Source organism: Saccopteryx bilineata, chromosome 1 (genome assembly GCF_036850765.1).
Source record: "Saccopteryx bilineata isolate mSacBil1 chromosome 1, mSacBil1_pri_phased_curated, whole genome shotgun sequence".
Taxonomy (NCBI): domain Eukaryota; kingdom Metazoa; phylum Chordata; class Mammalia; order Chiroptera; family Emballonuridae; genus Saccopteryx; species Saccopteryx bilineata.
This window is the reverse complement of record NC_089490.1, coordinates 89,564,423-89,579,740: the sequence shown is the minus strand read 5'-3', so window position 1 is coordinate 89,579,740 and position 15,318 is coordinate 89,564,423. Positions and strand designations below refer to the sequence as shown.

At 53.8% G+C, this 15,318-nt stretch overlaps 2 protein-coding genes across 3 annotated transcripts; one reads left to right on the top strand and one right to left on the bottom strand.

The window, feature by feature from the left end:
- The first annotated feature begins 1,511 nt into the window (after positions 1 to 1,511).
- Positions 1,512 to 9,388, top strand: CDC42EP1 (CDC42 effector protein 1). 2 transcript variants are annotated; one of them, XM_066258752.1, is made up of 4 exons: positions 1,512 to 1,686; positions 4,388 to 4,530; positions 6,218 to 6,971; positions 8,269 to 9,388. In XM_066258752.1, exons 2-4 carry the CDS (start codon positions 4,489 to 4,491, stop codon positions 8,868 to 8,870), a joined length of 1,398 nt encoding a protein of 465 aa, XP_066114849.1. In that variant the 5' UTR covers positions 1,512 to 1,686; positions 4,388 to 4,488; the 3' UTR covers positions 8,871 to 9,388. The 2 variants fall into 2 exon arrangements, with proteins under 2 accessions (XP_066114849.1, XP_066114859.1); XM_066258762.1 differs by lacking the exon at positions 4,388 to 4,530.
- A 493-nt stretch (positions 9,389 to 9,881) lies between these two features.
- LGALS2 (galectin 2) lies at positions 9,882 to 14,359 on the bottom strand. Its single transcript, XM_066258778.1, has 4 exons — positions 14,206 to 14,359; positions 11,601 to 11,683; positions 10,370 to 10,529; positions 9,882 to 10,203 (listed from the first exon to the last, which is right to left on the bottom strand). The coding sequence occupies exons 1-4, from the start codon at positions 14,209 to 14,211 to the stop codon at positions 10,057 to 10,059; spliced, it is 396 nt and encodes a 131-aa protein (XP_066114875.1). The 5' UTR covers positions 14,212 to 14,359; the 3' UTR covers positions 9,882 to 10,056.
- Between the last annotated feature and the right edge of the window lie 959 nt (positions 14,360 to 15,318).

Genomic DNA, 15,318 nt, shown 5'->3' with positions numbered 1-15,318 from the left:
CTTCCCTGTTAGGGGTCTGTGCAAGGACAGCCTGGCACAGAGGACTTCCTGCTTGTCCTCTGGGAGCTCAGTCCGAGGGAAGTATTTTTTTTTTCTGGCTTCTGTAAACAATTTATTTATAAAATTAAGTTTTATGCGGTGACATTGATTAATGAGTACATAAGTTCCAGGTAAACATCTCTATAGCTTTATGAACTGTTGATTGTATTGTGTGCCCACCAACCAAAGGAAAATCATTTTCCGTCACTATATATTTGTCTCTTTTTACTCCCCTACCCCCACCCAAGTGTCTTTTTTTTTTTTTTTTTTTTTTTCCTGAAGTTGGAAACGGGGAGGCAGTCAGACAGACTCCCGCATGCACCCAACCGGGATCCACTCGGCATGCCCACCAGGGGGCGATGCTGTGCCCATTCGGGGCGTTGCTCTGTTGCAATTAGAGCCATTCTAGTGCCTGAGGCAGAGGCCATAGAGCCATCCCCAGCGCCCAGGCCAACTTTGCTCCAATGGAGCCTTGGCTGCGGGAGGGGAAGAGAGAGACAGAGAGGAAGGAGAGGGAGAGGAGTAGAGAAGCAGATGGGCGCTTCTCCTGTGTGCCCTGGCTAGGAATCGAACCCGGGACTCCTGCACGCCAGGCCGATGCTCCACACTGAGCCAACCGGCCAGGGGAATATTGGAGAACAAAACAACATGAAGCAGGAATCAGAGATAACTCCCCTCCTTGAGGGTGGGATGGCACAGGTTCCTGGCACAGCAGATTCCCTGACCCTCAGGGATTGGGTTGAGGGTGCTCAATAAAGCTTCCTGAGCCCAACCGTCTGAGGCAGGATCTTACTTACCTATTCAGCAAGTCTCCTAGATGCTGACAGCTCAGAGCACTTAGTAACACAGCACTGGATGCTTGCTCTTATTATCTCATTTCACGTAGGGTAATTAAGGCTCAGAAAAGCTAAGTAACATCCAGGGCAGAATAGGAAGGCAGGTTGCTGGATTCCAGGGTCCACATTCTTGACCCCCACACCACACCACTCTACCTGTGGCCTGCCGTGGCCTGTTCCCTAGTCTGGCTCAAGTCTGTGTCCTGGCACCTGCAGGGCCTGTATAGGATTGAAAGGAACGGGTGGTTGGGAGAAAGAGTAGTCACCACAGCTGATAGAACTCGAGATCTAACTTGGTCTCTTGGGCATTTAAGGCCTCCGAGGTCAGGCTTCTAAGTTCCCTAACACCGGAGGGAGCAGCTGGAGAGCCCAGGAACGAATTATCAGGTCAGAGCGCCCCTAGGCCACGCCGAGAGCCAGTGGAGAGGGGCTTGGCTGCAGACGACCGTGTCGCCTAGCCGGGGCAACCTTCACATTCTCTGGCTCCTCCTGCCCCGGACGGCTGGCCCGGGGCCCCCGCCACTCCCCCTCTAGCTCTGGCTGCTGCTCGAGGAAGCGTGCTGGGTGCCCGGGAGGGGCCCCGGAGGGGGCCGGCCCCGCCGCGCCCGGGGGGGAGGGAGGCAGGAGGAGGGTGCGCGCCCACACCCCGCCCCCGCCGCGGAGCCAGCCCGCGGAGCTCGCGGCCAGGGCGGCGCAGACCGACCCAGCGACTCGCCCGGGCTACGCGCCGGGACGCGCTGCCGCCGCCGCCGCCGCTGCCACTGTCGCGACGTCCGCTCTCACCCGCGGCCCCGGGACTCGCGGAAAGAAGGTAACAGCGAGCTGGCCCGCGGGTCCCCGAGCCCCGGGTGGGCGTGGACGCGGCACCCGCGGGGACTGCACCCTCCTAGGCTCCGCGGGCTGGGGCGGGATAGGGGGGCCCGCCTGCTGAAGGCGCTCGGGTGCCAAGAGAAAGGCCTGGAGTGCTGGTTGCGGAGCAGCGCCAGGACGCTCCAACTTTTGGGTGGTTTTGCCATGTTGTCCGCGGGCGGAGGGAGGGCAAAGAACTGGAGGGGCGAGCAGAGGGCCGTCTAGGCTCCTTCGTGCCCGGGGAAGGGAAGGGACGGGGAGGGAGCCATGTGTCGGAATGTTGGGCTCCTTGGCGAGGCCGGCGCAGAGAGCGGGAAGTGGGGCGGGGGGAGCGCTGGGCAGATGGACCAAGCACCCTGCCCCCTCCCCAACCGCTGCATTCCAGGCCCAAGCTGCAGATGAGGTCATCCCGTCCGGTTCCCCTCCGGCCAAGTCAACCACTGTCCCCTTTCCCCCGAAGCAACCCTCCATAGTCTAACCCGCTGCCCCCCAGAGGGAATGTTTTATGGCTAAAGTCTTTCTCGGACTTCCGATCCCTACTGCCCTCCAGATATTCTGTTCTTGCCCCAACCACGCAAGTCCCGCGAAGTTTGAAGCCCATGTTCTAGACCTGGAAACTGGCTCAGAGAGGCGAAGGGACTGACCCAGATGCCGCCGCGGCACAAAACGCGGCGCGGGGACTGGAACCCAGGTCTGTGGGAGACTCGGCCCGCAGCCGCTCCGCCTCGCCGAGGGGAGGTCCAACTCGGTTTTGACTTGGGGTGGTGGGGCTAGAGGCGTCTCTTCTCCGCCCCACCCCCGCCCCCCGCCACTTCCTCCTACCTCTCGTATAGCTCATGGAGCCCCCTCTTCCTAACCGCTTCTAGTCCCGGGTCCCCGCTGCGACTTCAGACAGCATACTGCTCTCCTGGCCTCAGTTCCCAGGTCCCTACCCCTTGAAACGGCTGGTCTTTGAGAGACGTGAGAAGCCAGACTTCAAGGAGTTAACCCGCTATTCTGGGGGCCCTAATCAGGATAGGGTCCCGCTGTCCATCGACAAGGGTAGGGATACCCAGTGGAGGCTCGCGGGAAGGGGGCTGTGTGCACGCGACTAGCCTCCGGAGGAGAGGTGGCGCCGCTGGCGGACACCGCAGCCTGAGGTCGACTCCCAGGTGAGCGCCAGAGTGCAGCCGCCCCCGCCTGCGCCTCTGCCCACCCCCGCAGACAGACTCGCTCCTGGCTTCCCTTCCAACCACATGTGTCTCCACAGCGGCCCCTGTTGGCCTCTCCTATACAAGGTCCCTGCCTGGCCTCAAACCTTGTCTTTGCAGTCATTACCACCATTGAGTAAACTGTACCATGTGCTCAGGCCTGACTATCTTCTGTACAGTAAATATAAGGACTCCTGGGACACCAAGGCCGCATGGTGATCAGTCCTGCTCAGGACACAGGCACACCGAGTCTGCAGAGCTGAGTCTCCTGCCTCCTGGACCTGCCCTTCCCATGCTCAGGGGCTGGCCATGGCTCCTCTAACAACTCTTCCTCATAACCCGAGTCTTCACCCTCCCCTGGCATTTACTGTGATGTTAGTAGACTCCTGGGAGTTTCCCAGCTGTTCCACCTTTTCTGCTATGTGGCCTGGGGCAAGTTAATTCCTTTCTGTGCCTTGTTTTTTTCACCTGTCAAGTGGGTGTTGTGAGCATTAGCAGGTAGTGTTCCAGGGCTAGTGAGGGGAGATAAGCCTTGCACCAGGACACCCAGAGCCCTGCTTACTCCAGGGCCAGATGGGGCACACCTGATCACCAACAATACTCTGTGGTCAGCATCAAGTGGCAAATAACTGCCATCAAGAATCCCCAGGCCTGACCAGGCAGTGGCGCAGTGGATAGAGCATTGGACTGGGATGCGGAGGACCAGGTTTGAGACCCCAAGGTTGCCAGCTTGAGCGCAGGCTCATCTGGCTTGAGCAAAAAGCTCACCAGCTTGGACCCAAGGTCGCTGGCTCCAGCGAGGGGTTACTCAGTCTGCTGAAGGCCTATGGTCAAGGCACATATGAGAAAGCAATCAATGAACAACTAAAGTGTCACAACGAAAAACTGATGATTGATGCTTCTCATCTCTCTCCGTCTGTCCCTATCTATCCCTCCTTCTTACTCTCTGTCCCTGTAAAAAAAAAAAAGAGTCCCCAGAATGAGAGATGTTAGTATAAGAATGTTGGATTTGAACCTAGAACTAACCTGCTCCATCATCTGGGGACTTAATTACAGTGCCATCTACTCTTACAGCACTCCTAGGGTGGGGTGAGGGGATCAGCCTTCGACGCTGTTCTTATTTTCCACGTGGGAAAAACAGGTGGCCAGTATTAGTGCCCTGCCCTTGGCTCCACAACATGGCAGGGTCTTTCTACTGCAGCAGGCGGGTGGAGAGAGACCTTTTAGAAGTGCCCAGAGGCATTTGGGAGGTGGGATCATCACAAAATGGGGCAGAAGCTGGTCTCCTGAGGCACAGTGACCATGGGGGTTCAGTGGGAGTCAGAGCCCTTTTTGCTGAGAGGGGAGGGGCTGCTTCAAGAAGCTAGGGAGTTGGGGGGCTAGGAGAGAAGTGGGTGTGGCCACATGGCAGACATAGTGACCCCTCCACATGGCATTTCAGAATGATCCCCTTACCCCACTTTCTTCTTCCAGACATTCATCCATCATCTGCAGAGCAGGGAAACCTGTGCCATGTACCTGCTGTATGACCTTGGCCAAGTCCCTTCCCTCTGAACCTTGGGTCCCCCTGTGAAATGGGCCAACCCTGCAGCTCTGTGGAGCTGTTGGAGAATCAGGTGACATCATGTAATGGTTGGCCAACTGCAGTGAGCCTCACAACTACAGTAAACATTCCACGAGGACTTCTTGGTACCAGGGGTGCCAGGGAAAGGGATGATTCAGAACCCCCCCCCCCAGGGGAGGAGTTATGGTTGGGGGAGGATCAGATGGTGGGAAGGAAAGAGAATGTAGTCGGGAAAACAAAGTGAGCTTTGTTTTATTGCCTTCTTTGTTTTTATCTTGTTATTTAACCTATTTTGAATTTCAAATAATATTCAAAGGGGAAGTATTGAGATTTTTATGTTTGGAGGTGGCAGCAAAGGTTTTTTTGTTTTTTAAGTTGAGACTTAGATGTAAGTGTTCTTGTTAAGGATTATTATCAGCTTTTATCAGCTGAGGTCCCAGGCCCATGGAGATAAGCCCAAGGTCACAGGGTGAGGCCACTAAATCCCCCACCTACCCTCATTTGGCCGGTAGCAAGGGGTGATCTTTTAGGTTGTCCTGTGGCATGAAGTTATTAAACTGGTATTGATTTGACACTTGTCAAGTGCAGAGACCAAGCTGGTTGCTGGGAAGGAGGAAGGCCGGAAAATCCAGGCAGGTGCCCCACCCTCAGAATGTGTTGCCAATTTGGGGAGATGAGACCGGGCTCTAGGAGCCAAAGGCTGTGTGAGTCAGAGACTCTTGAGTTCAAGTCTCGACTAGCTCTCTTCATGTGACCTTGAGCAAGCCTGACTTTTCTCTGGGTCACAGGAAAACCAGGGGTTGGACCATAGGTCCATCCGTGTCCTTCAGCCTGTACTTTCTATAATACTAGAAGAGGTAGGGTCAGGCCCCTGGCGAGTTCAGAGATGACTCGGGCTCTTGGAAGACCAGGAGAGGAGGGGGTGGGCATAGAATAGCTTTTGGTACCAGCCGAGCTTTTTCCAAAACCCGATCCCTGATAGTAAGTCTCTTACATCACTGTGACAAACTATGATCAAGGCTTTCCTGCAGACCTTCTCGGAGCCTCAGGCATGCAGGAGACATCTGGAAAAAGCCACTTCTGACTACAGGATCCTTTTTTCAGGAAGCACCTTGAAGGCGGAGGGTCCTGAGGAACCTCTGCCTTAGCTGTTTACACAGACATTCACAAAGGCTTTGATGGGCACCTCCCTCCCGGCCACTCTGAATGGAAGACAGTTTAACAGACAGAGAAGGGAGGTGACTTGCTCAACCCGCCAGCAGGAGGCAGTGTAGCTTGGGGTTCAAGGGATCTGGGTCTCGGGGGCCCTGTTCACCATTTCCTCCTGTGTAGCCTCAGGCAAGTCACTTATTTTTGCCTCAGTTTCTCCCCTCTAATATAGTGCCTCTGTCAGTGCCTCTGTGTGGGTTAAATGAGTGACCAGCATAAGTCATTGGCACTTACTAGGTGTTTCATACACATTGTAAATGTACAGCTCCGAATTTTTTGTGCTCCTTCCTAGTCAATACCTGCTCAAAGGCAACCCAGTTCTGATTTCTGTCTCAATTGTTCAGTTTTGCCTGTCCTTAAATTTCCTATACATGGGCTCACACAGTGAGTTCTCCTTTGTGCATCCGCTCAGCATTTTGTCAGTGACCCCCACCCCTGCTGTTGGCTGTCATTGTGTTTTTCTCTTTAGCTACTCTTATTCAGTCCCAGGACCCTCCAGGCCTACCGACTCCTTTCTGTCTCCCTTTCAGGTCCCCAGCTGGGCAGGAGAGGGGCTGGCCACGGTTGAGGCACGTCATGTGCCTCCTCTATTCTTGGACAGAACATCAATAGCTGATTCCACGGATCCAGTAGCCAGGTGTCAGGGAGAGACCAGACATGGACCCCCCACAGCCTCAGCATTTGGGGGCAGTACATTAGGAGAACAGAGAAGCAGCCTCCACCCACCCCCTTGCACTGGAAGGAGTGAACTGAGAAGTGGACCCACCATCTGCTCAAGGCCCACAGAGGCATGGACCAGCAGCTGTGAACAGCCAGAGCTGATGCCGGGCCCCCAGGGGGCTGGAGTGGCCCCCGTCATGAGCCTGGGCAAGCTCTCACCTGTGGGCTGGGTGTCTAGTTCGCAGGGGAAGAGGCGGCTGACTGCAGATATGATCAGCCCCCCACTTGGGGACTTCCGACACACCATGCACGTGGGTCGTGGTGGGGACGTCTTTGGTGACACCTCCTTCCTCAGCAACCATGGAGGCAGCTCCGGGAGCACTCATCGTTCACCCCGCAGCTTCCTGGCCAAAAAGCTACAGCAGGTGCGCAGAGTGGGGACTCCATCCCGGCGGATAGCCTCCCCATCGTCATCTTCACCTGCTCCACCTGCCGTCTCTCCCATCATCAAGAATGCCATCTCCCTGCCCCAGCTCAACCAGGCTGCCTACGACAACCTGGTGGTGAGCAAGCTCAGCTTCAACAGCAGCCCTGCCAGCTCCACAGATGGTCACTCCAGTTATGGTGAGGGCCTAGGTTATCTGCCTATTTTTCGGGTGTTGAGACCCAGAGGGTTTATGGTTCAACCAAGCCTCCAAGTGAGCTATTTTCCCAAGGTAGTTTGGTATCACCCTGGCGGTCAGGTCCAAACCCCAGACCATGGAAGGGGAAGGGTCAGGGAATGGAACCAGCCCACTCTCCAAAATATGCTAACCAATTTAGAAAACCACTTACATGGACCGAGAAATCAGACACTTCCTACCTGGATGAGAGGCAGGTTTTCTTGGCTCCTTTGGACAGTTCACCTGGAAACCAGGATTTCTGCTGCCACCTGGTGGCTATTCCCTGCCCTGCAGCCTTGCCTCACAACCAGTGGCTGTCTCTAGTGCTCCCCCTGGGGGTCATTGCTCAGAACCCCACTGAAGGCTGGTCCACAATAACCCCCTATGTCTCAGGCCTGGTAGTCTTGGAGTCTTTGGCTGGACTTTTGAAGGGCATCCTTTGAGTATGACTTCTGTGCAGTCAAACCCTGGCTGCTGGTTCTATCCCTCTGACCAGCCCACATACTGTGGGTTCACCTTCAGACATCAACCTTCAGCAATCTCCTGGTCTTAGCAGGAGACCAGGAGGCTATGGGCAAGTTCACTCTACAAAATGAGACTTGGGACTGACCAGGCGGTGGGTGGCACAGTGCATAGAGCATTGGACTGGGATGTGGAAGGCCCAGGTTCAAGACCCCAAGGTCACCAACTTGAATGCGGGCTCATCTGGTTTGAGCAAAGCTCACCAGCTTGGACCCAAGGTCACTGGCTCGAGCAAGGGGTCACTAGGTCTGCTGTAGCCCCACGGTCAAGGCACATATGAGAAATCAATCAATGAACAACTAAGGTGTTGCAACGAAAAACTAATGATTGATGCTTCTCATCCCTTTCTGTTTCTGTCTATTCCTCTCTGACTTTCTCTCTCTGTCTCTGTAAAAAAAAAAAAAAGAGAGAGAGAGACTTGGTAGATCTGAGCTCTAGACTCGGTTCCACCACATCAGACTGTGGCCCTGGGCAAGCCAAGCCCTTCCCTTCTAAGCCTCACTTTCTTCATCTGAAAAATGGGAATGAGGATTATATCAATTGTCCGCTCCCAGGGTTGATGAAAGGATCACATGAGAGACCATGGGGTTCCCTATATTGGAAATATGGGAGAAATTGAGTCTGGATGGGGGGAGTGACTTGTTAGAGGCCACATAGCAAGCTGGGGTTTGTATTGACTCTCTCCGATTCCTGGTTATGAACCCCAGCTCTGACCCTGCTCTCCATTTCTCTTCTAGGCCTGGACTCCGGGTTCTGCACCATCTCACGTGTGCCTCGCCCAGAAAAGCCTCGTGACCGAGACTGTGACAGTTCCTTCCCCTCCGAACCTGAGCTTCGCCGCTCTGACTCCCTCCTGTCCTTCCGCCTGGACCTCGACCTTGGGCCCTCTCTCCTCAGTGAGCTGCTGGGGGTCATGAGCCTCTCAGAAGCCTCTGCAGCTGAGACCCCAGCCCCAGCTCCTGCTGCAAACCCGCCAGTCCCCGCCTCAAGCCCTCTACTTTGTGGACGCTGCCCCAATGGGGTAACCACTGGGTCAGGCCCAGCAGCTGAGGCAAGGGCCAGCCTGGTAGGAGAATGTCCCCGTGCACCTGCTGACATGGCCCCTGGCAGGCACTGGGGAGCAGGCTGGGGTGGCAGCCAGGGCAGCCGCCACTACACTGAGATGGATGCCCGGCGGGAGCTGGTGAAGGTGCTGCCCCAGGGTCGGGCCTCTTGGGAGAGCCTGGATGAAGAGTGGGGGGCACCCCAGGCAGGTAGCAGGGCCCCCGTGCCCAGCACGGTGCAAGCAAACACCTTTGAGTTTGCCGATGCGGAAGAGGACGATGAGGTCAAGGTGTAAGCAGCTGTGCATGGGCTCAGGACCCTGCCCAGCTTCAAGCCATCACCCACAAAGAACCCAGGTGCAGAGCCAGCCTCACCTGATGGCCGGGTCCTGCCAATGATAGATGGGAGAGCCCAAGTTGCCCCCAAACCCTCCACGCCTCTGCCGGACAGACATGGGAGGGAGGCCAGGCTTGTCCTGGGGCCTGAGTATTCCCAAGGGCCCTGCCGGGCTGACCTGTTTCCCACTGCCACTCTGGGCCCAGTGGCCATTCCTTTGTCCCCGCCCCCACTGGCTGGAGGGCCCAGCCTCACAGTGCTGCCTTTGTGCTGGGGAAGTGGGTGGGGGTAGGGAGTATACCACACAGGGCCTTTGTCTCCTCCCAAAGGGACTGCCTACCCCAGCAGGGTCCCACTGCAACCCTGTGCCCAACCCTTGCTCAGGCTGCTTCCCCCACATTTCCACCCTAACCCCCACTTGTCCTGGAAGCCTCAAAGAAAAATCAGGTGTGGCCTCCCACCTTTCTGTGTACCCCAGACCTGCCTCTGTGTCCTGATTTAAAAAAAGGCTTTTTTGATAAAAGGTGTCGTGCAAGATGTTGGGGACCTGGGAGGATAGCATGAGCTCCACCTGCTTAAGTACCCTCAGTACTGGGTTTGGGAGCCAAAGACCCCCCAGGGCCCCTAGTGAATGGAGGGGCCAAGACAGTAATGAGTAACCAGGCTGGAATGAATGTTCCGAGATAAGAGGCCCAGGTGGGAGCCCTTATCTGCAGTTCCGGGAACAGCCCCTGGCCCAGGTGCCTAGAGCCAGTACCTGCCTCTAAGCCCACAGGGCAGCTTGGCAATTGCTCTGGTGATAAGGGGACAAGGCGGGCGGGAGTGGACACTTACAGGTGTTTGGAAGTGTGTCCCAATCCCGACTTGGCAGTCGTATGATCTTGTACCTCAGTTTCCTCTGTATCATCAGGATACTGGGAACGTTAAAATGCATGGGGAACACTAACCACAGTTTTTGACACAGACTAGATAAAGGTGGATTCTTAAGCTTGTTCTTAGTCATGGGGGAGGAAAATGGAGTCAGTGGGGCAGAGACTGCAGGTGGGGAGCCAGGACCCAGCAGCTGCTGATCCCATGCGATTGGGTAGAAGCTCAGGATAGGGGGTCAGTGTCAGGGTCTGTCTCTCCGGAAGGGTGCTGCCCACTCAGTCAAACTTGAAGGAGGAGAGGTTGAGCCCGCCCAGCACACTCATGTAGCTCAGGTGGCTGTAGCCCAGCCTGTTGGGAAAGGTCAACTGGTGCCCGTCTGGCAGCTTCACCTTGAATTCGTCTCTCTCAAAGGTCACGGTGAACTGCAATGGGAGGGAGAGTGTCAGAAAGGCAGGCAGCACCCTGGAAGTGGGCCAAGGCAGTGCCTGGTGGCTCAAACAGTGCCAGCACACGTCTAGCACGGGGTTCCCTACCATCTGGGCTTTTCCTTTGTCATGGTCCTTGGACCCTTTTCCCCTTTGACCTCACCTTGACCTCAGACCCTGGGCTGAAGCAGATGTGGCCTTCCCGTTGCTCCTTCCCCCAGTTGTTGCCATCCCGTGAGTTGCAGACAATGGTGGATTCACCAAAGCGTGGGTTGAAATGCAGGGCCAGCTTTTCTGCCCCCTGGCCCAGATTGATTGCAAAGCTGCAGGAGGAGGGGTAACAGGTGAGGATTAGGAGCTAGCTCTGGGTAAGAGAGGTTGAGGTCTGTGCCGTATAAAGCAAGGGAGGTGACGTGGTCAGACGTGGCACTGGAGTACCACCTTGCCTTAGAAGCACAGGACTAAGGCTCTCTACAGGAGGGTAACAGCTTCAGGAATTGGGAGTGTTTAACCTGGAGAGAATTGCTGTCCTTAGCTATCTGAAGATTTATTAAGTTTGGCCATAAACTGTTGTCAACCTAAGGTGGGGATCTCCCTATCATTAGAAGTATGCAATCAGGGGTTGTGTGACTTCTTGGTAGGATCACTATAGGAGCCTGGGCTAGACCTTCAGAGTTCCCTGAGAGTGGGACATTGTGGATCATGGGGTGCCTTCATAGGGAGGTATCAGACCAGAGGTATCCTACTTTTCTGCAACCTTGAGGTACCCAAGCAGGAGAAAGAGTGAGTTTTCTCTTGGCTTTTATTCCATGCATCTGCCTGTCTCCTCCCCAACCAAAAGGTGATGGAAGTCAGTTTCAAGAAATGCTGACGTTGTTCTCACATAAGAGCCTAGTGCTGAGCAGTAACGGGCCAGGTGGAGGTGTCCGTTTCTAACGAAGAGGATGCAAACGAGACTCTTGGCGCCCCCTGGTGGCTGCCTCTCGTTTAAAGAGTGAAAGGCTGACCTGCCCTTCAGCTGGGTAAAGAGGGTGGTGTGTCCCTGGGTGCTTGGGCTTTTTGTAGAGGCACCTGACCAACCTGGTGCTGGGCAGAGCTCCAGGGACTTCTCCACATGTCCCTTTCAGTATCTGTTGAAGCCAAGGAATATAGCATACAGCGTCATCAGCTGTGAAATTCTCAGAGCCCTCACACCTAGTCTCAGGTATGAGCAGGAGAGGAGCCAGTAGGGGTGTGGGAGTGAGCAAGGATGTAGAAAAGGCCCGCTTGGCCTGAAGTCACTCATCTCTGACCATCTCTCTGGGATGCCCCACCTGCCCCCACCTTCCTGGCCTGCTCCAGGTCTGTGGCCAGTCCTCTTCTCTCCCCCACTCCCCGCCTTCCCCTTTACTCACCCATCAGCATCATTGGCGATCTTGCCCTTGATCTTTAGGGTTGTCCCCAACTTCATGTCCATGTTCAGAATCTCAACTTGCCCCTGCACCAACAGAGAAACAGTCCACACACAGGTGCCCAGATACTTTTCATGAACATTATCCCATCATGATCTGACCATGGGCCGCCTCCTCCCCCTGCCCACATGAGTCTGCAGAGCTGAGAATGTTAAGAGCTGGAGTGCTCTAATCAAAGCTTCCCAGGGTCCTCCTATTGCCCGTTTTGCTTTGCTCTCATCCATCTTCTAATCCACAGTCTGATTAGAAGAACAGCTGGATCTGAAGCTATGAAGCCGAGCTGAGGGAACCTCAGTTTGCCCATCCACAAAATGGGTACAGTTGTCCCTGCTGACCTTACAGTTCCCAAATGTGTTCAAGTCATAAGGGCATGCTGCCCTTAGCAGAATCCCCCAAATGAGGATATATTTGGTTCCTGCACAAATGTGGAGTCAATTTACTAACAGAAAATGACTGTGTCAGAAGCATGCAGGTCTTGCCTGACCTGTGGTGGTGCAGTGGATAAAGTGTTGACCTGGAATGCTGAGGTTGCTGGTTCGAAACCCTGGGCTTGCTCAGTCAAGGCACATATGGGAAGCAACTACTACGAGTTGATGCTACCCACTACTCCCCCCCCCCCCCGCCCTTCTTTCTGTCTCTCCTCTATCTAAAAATAAAAAAAGAAGTATACAGATCTTGGTTCATCCAAAACTTGGAATCTATAAAACTCCAAAAGTTACATGTCTAAATTATCCATCAAAACCCTCTCCAAACCTCACTTTCCTCCCCTATAAAATGAACTGATTTGATTTATTCATTGAAAACTGGTTGCCGAGTGCCCGCTGTGCAACAGTGCAGTTGGAGGCCCTGTGATCGCTAACACTCACCTTCAGGCTGACTGGGAGAATTCAGGATTGTGTTTGTGAACACCCCTGCATAGGTACAGCCTGGCACAGACTAAGGCAAATTGAGGGGCAACCATCATTATGGTTGCAAACTGTTATCCAGGGTCAGTAGTACAGCTGGACAAATAGGAATGCCTGTGGGAATGTACAGGGCCAGCATCCCTGTCCCCATGCAACGAAGTCTGAGTTGCGGAGAGAAAGCGAGAGGCAAGGCTGGGGTGGGGTGGGGGCAGGTGTCAGAGATCCAGGTCTAGTGCCTGCTTTGCCCCTAAATGGCTGAGTGCCCTGGGGCCAGCTTTGCCCCTTTCTGGTCCTCAGTAGCCCCATCTGTAATATAATTAGAGACTTGGTCTCTGGAGGAGGAAAGAAAGGGGACAGGTGGGACGACCAGGAGAAGGAGAAAGTCGGGAAAGAGGAAAGTATCCGGGCCCCAAAGCCCCTCCCTGAGGGCTGAGGGGGTAGACAGCACCATCCCTTCCCCACTGGCTCCGTGCTGGCACTCACGCTCTGCATCCCACCTGTACTGGCTTGCATTGTGTCTCCCAAATAACCAGGTTAACCTGGATCCTGTGAATATAACCTACTGTATCTGGAAACTGGGTCTTTGCAGATGTAATCAAGTTAAGATCAGTTCTTATTGGTTTAGGATGGGCCCTAAATCCAATATAACTGGTGCCTTATGAGAAGGAGGAAATTTAGCCCCAGAAACAGACACACAGAGGAGAAGGGCCATGTGAAAACAAAGGCAGAGCCTGACCTGTGGTGGCGCAGTGGATAAAGCGTCAACCTGGAAACACTGAGGTCGCCGGTTCAAAACCCTAGGCTTGCCTGGTCAAGGCACATATGGGAGTTGATGCTTCCTGCTCCTCCCCCCTTCTCTCTCTCTGTCTCCTCTCTATAATGAATAAATAAAATCTTTAAAAAAAAAAAAAGAAAAGAAAACAAAGGCAGAGACTAAGAGCTGCAGCCACAAACCAAGGAAGGCCACCGATTGCTGGCCGCAGCCAGTAGCGTAGCTGGGAGAGATGAGAAAGCATCCTCCCCTAGAGTCTTCAGACAGCAAAACCCTGCCAACACCTCGCTTTCAGACCTCTAACCTCCCAAACTGTAAGAGAATAAATCTGTTTTGGCAGCCACAGGAAACACACACCATCTAATTCTCAGAAGAGTTGGTCTGTAATTCAATTCCCCAAATGCAGGATACTGCAGCTCAGAGAGGGGCGGTGACTCATCCAAGGCCACACACCAAGCTATGGCAGAGCCAGGTTTGAAATCAAAGAGCCAGGGACCTCAAAGAGCATCCACTCAACCCCCTACAATTTATAGATGACCTCGGACAATTTCATCTCCGGGCCTCAGTTTCTTCATTTTTATAATGCTCAGTAGATGTTAGCAGTTATTATTATTGCCGCTATTAATGTTACTGATGAGCGAACTGTGGCCAGAGAGGCGAAGAGACAGGCTCAGCACAGTGGTGGAGGAAGCAGAGAACTTGGATGCTAAAGGGCTGTGGAGACCTTCTGTCCAACTTCCTCACTATACAGATGGGGAACCTGAGGCCTGGAAAGGGGCAGTGATACTTGATCCCTAGCAACCCCATTCCCATTCAGGCAAAGATGCAGATGGAGACAGGAGGTGGGTGGCGGGGAAGCCAGCATCCTCACCGACATGGCGGAAGCTCCCAGAGGCAGCTCTCGGTGACTGCTGGAGGCCTGGGCTCAGCCTCTCACCTCCTGGTTCAGCTTATATCCCAGAATATTATATATTAACTCCCCAAGGCCATAAATGGGGACTTTGGTCCCTTTGTCCCAGGTATCCAGAACAAACAGACAGAAGGCTCCTCACCCAGCACACACACACCCCTCCGACCCAGCCCAGAGTACCCTCCAGGCTCCCTCCAGCCCAGCCTCCCGCTTCTCCCAGGAGCCCAAGGGCACAGGAACAGGGCCGGACTTGGGCACCAGGAGCCCAGCACAAATGCCATGTGAGCTTGGCGGGCCACCCAGCATGGCCGAGCCCTGCTTCCTCATCCTTAAACAGTGACTCACTTTGTAAAGCACCTTTTAGCTTCTGTTTTCCATGATGTTGAGATTCACTTTAAAAGTCTCTTGTTCTGTTTTCACCCCTCACCTCATGACTTTTCTGATTGTACATGGATGTTTTAAAAGCAATACATGGCGGATTCAAAGAAAACATCTGTAAGTGTCTACAGCAAAGTGTTAAAAGCAGAGAAGGAAGTGAGAGGGCTGAGGTTGGGGGTTGCAGGGGATATAAATGCTTTGCTCTTTATTTCTATTATTTATGGAATTGATATGCTCACCACAGGCAATGAGAGCTATTAATTAAGGAGAAAAAGTATCTCTCACCACCCCACCACCAGAGGAAACCTGGTTACTCTCTTGGTACATTTCCTTCCATTGGCGGTTTCCCACGGATTTATACCCCCTCTGTCTCTACACCTGATGAATCAACTTCATTCAGTAAACGTTAAAGCCTACAAATATGTATTTCAGAGATATATTTTAAAGGCAGTGAAATACTCCACCTTCCAATGACTGAATTTATTCAACCAGTTTCCTTCTGTTGAATACTTGTATTAATTCTAAATGTTTGCTATTAAAAATACTGCTGCATTAAATCTACTTGCACATAAAGGTTGACTGCATCATGACAACTTATTTAGGGTGAATTCTCAGAGTAGAATTTTTCTAGAGCCCCGGTTTGGCGAGCCAGAGCCCTTTCCATTAGAGTTGGTGTTGGCCTCTAGGCAGGCTGCT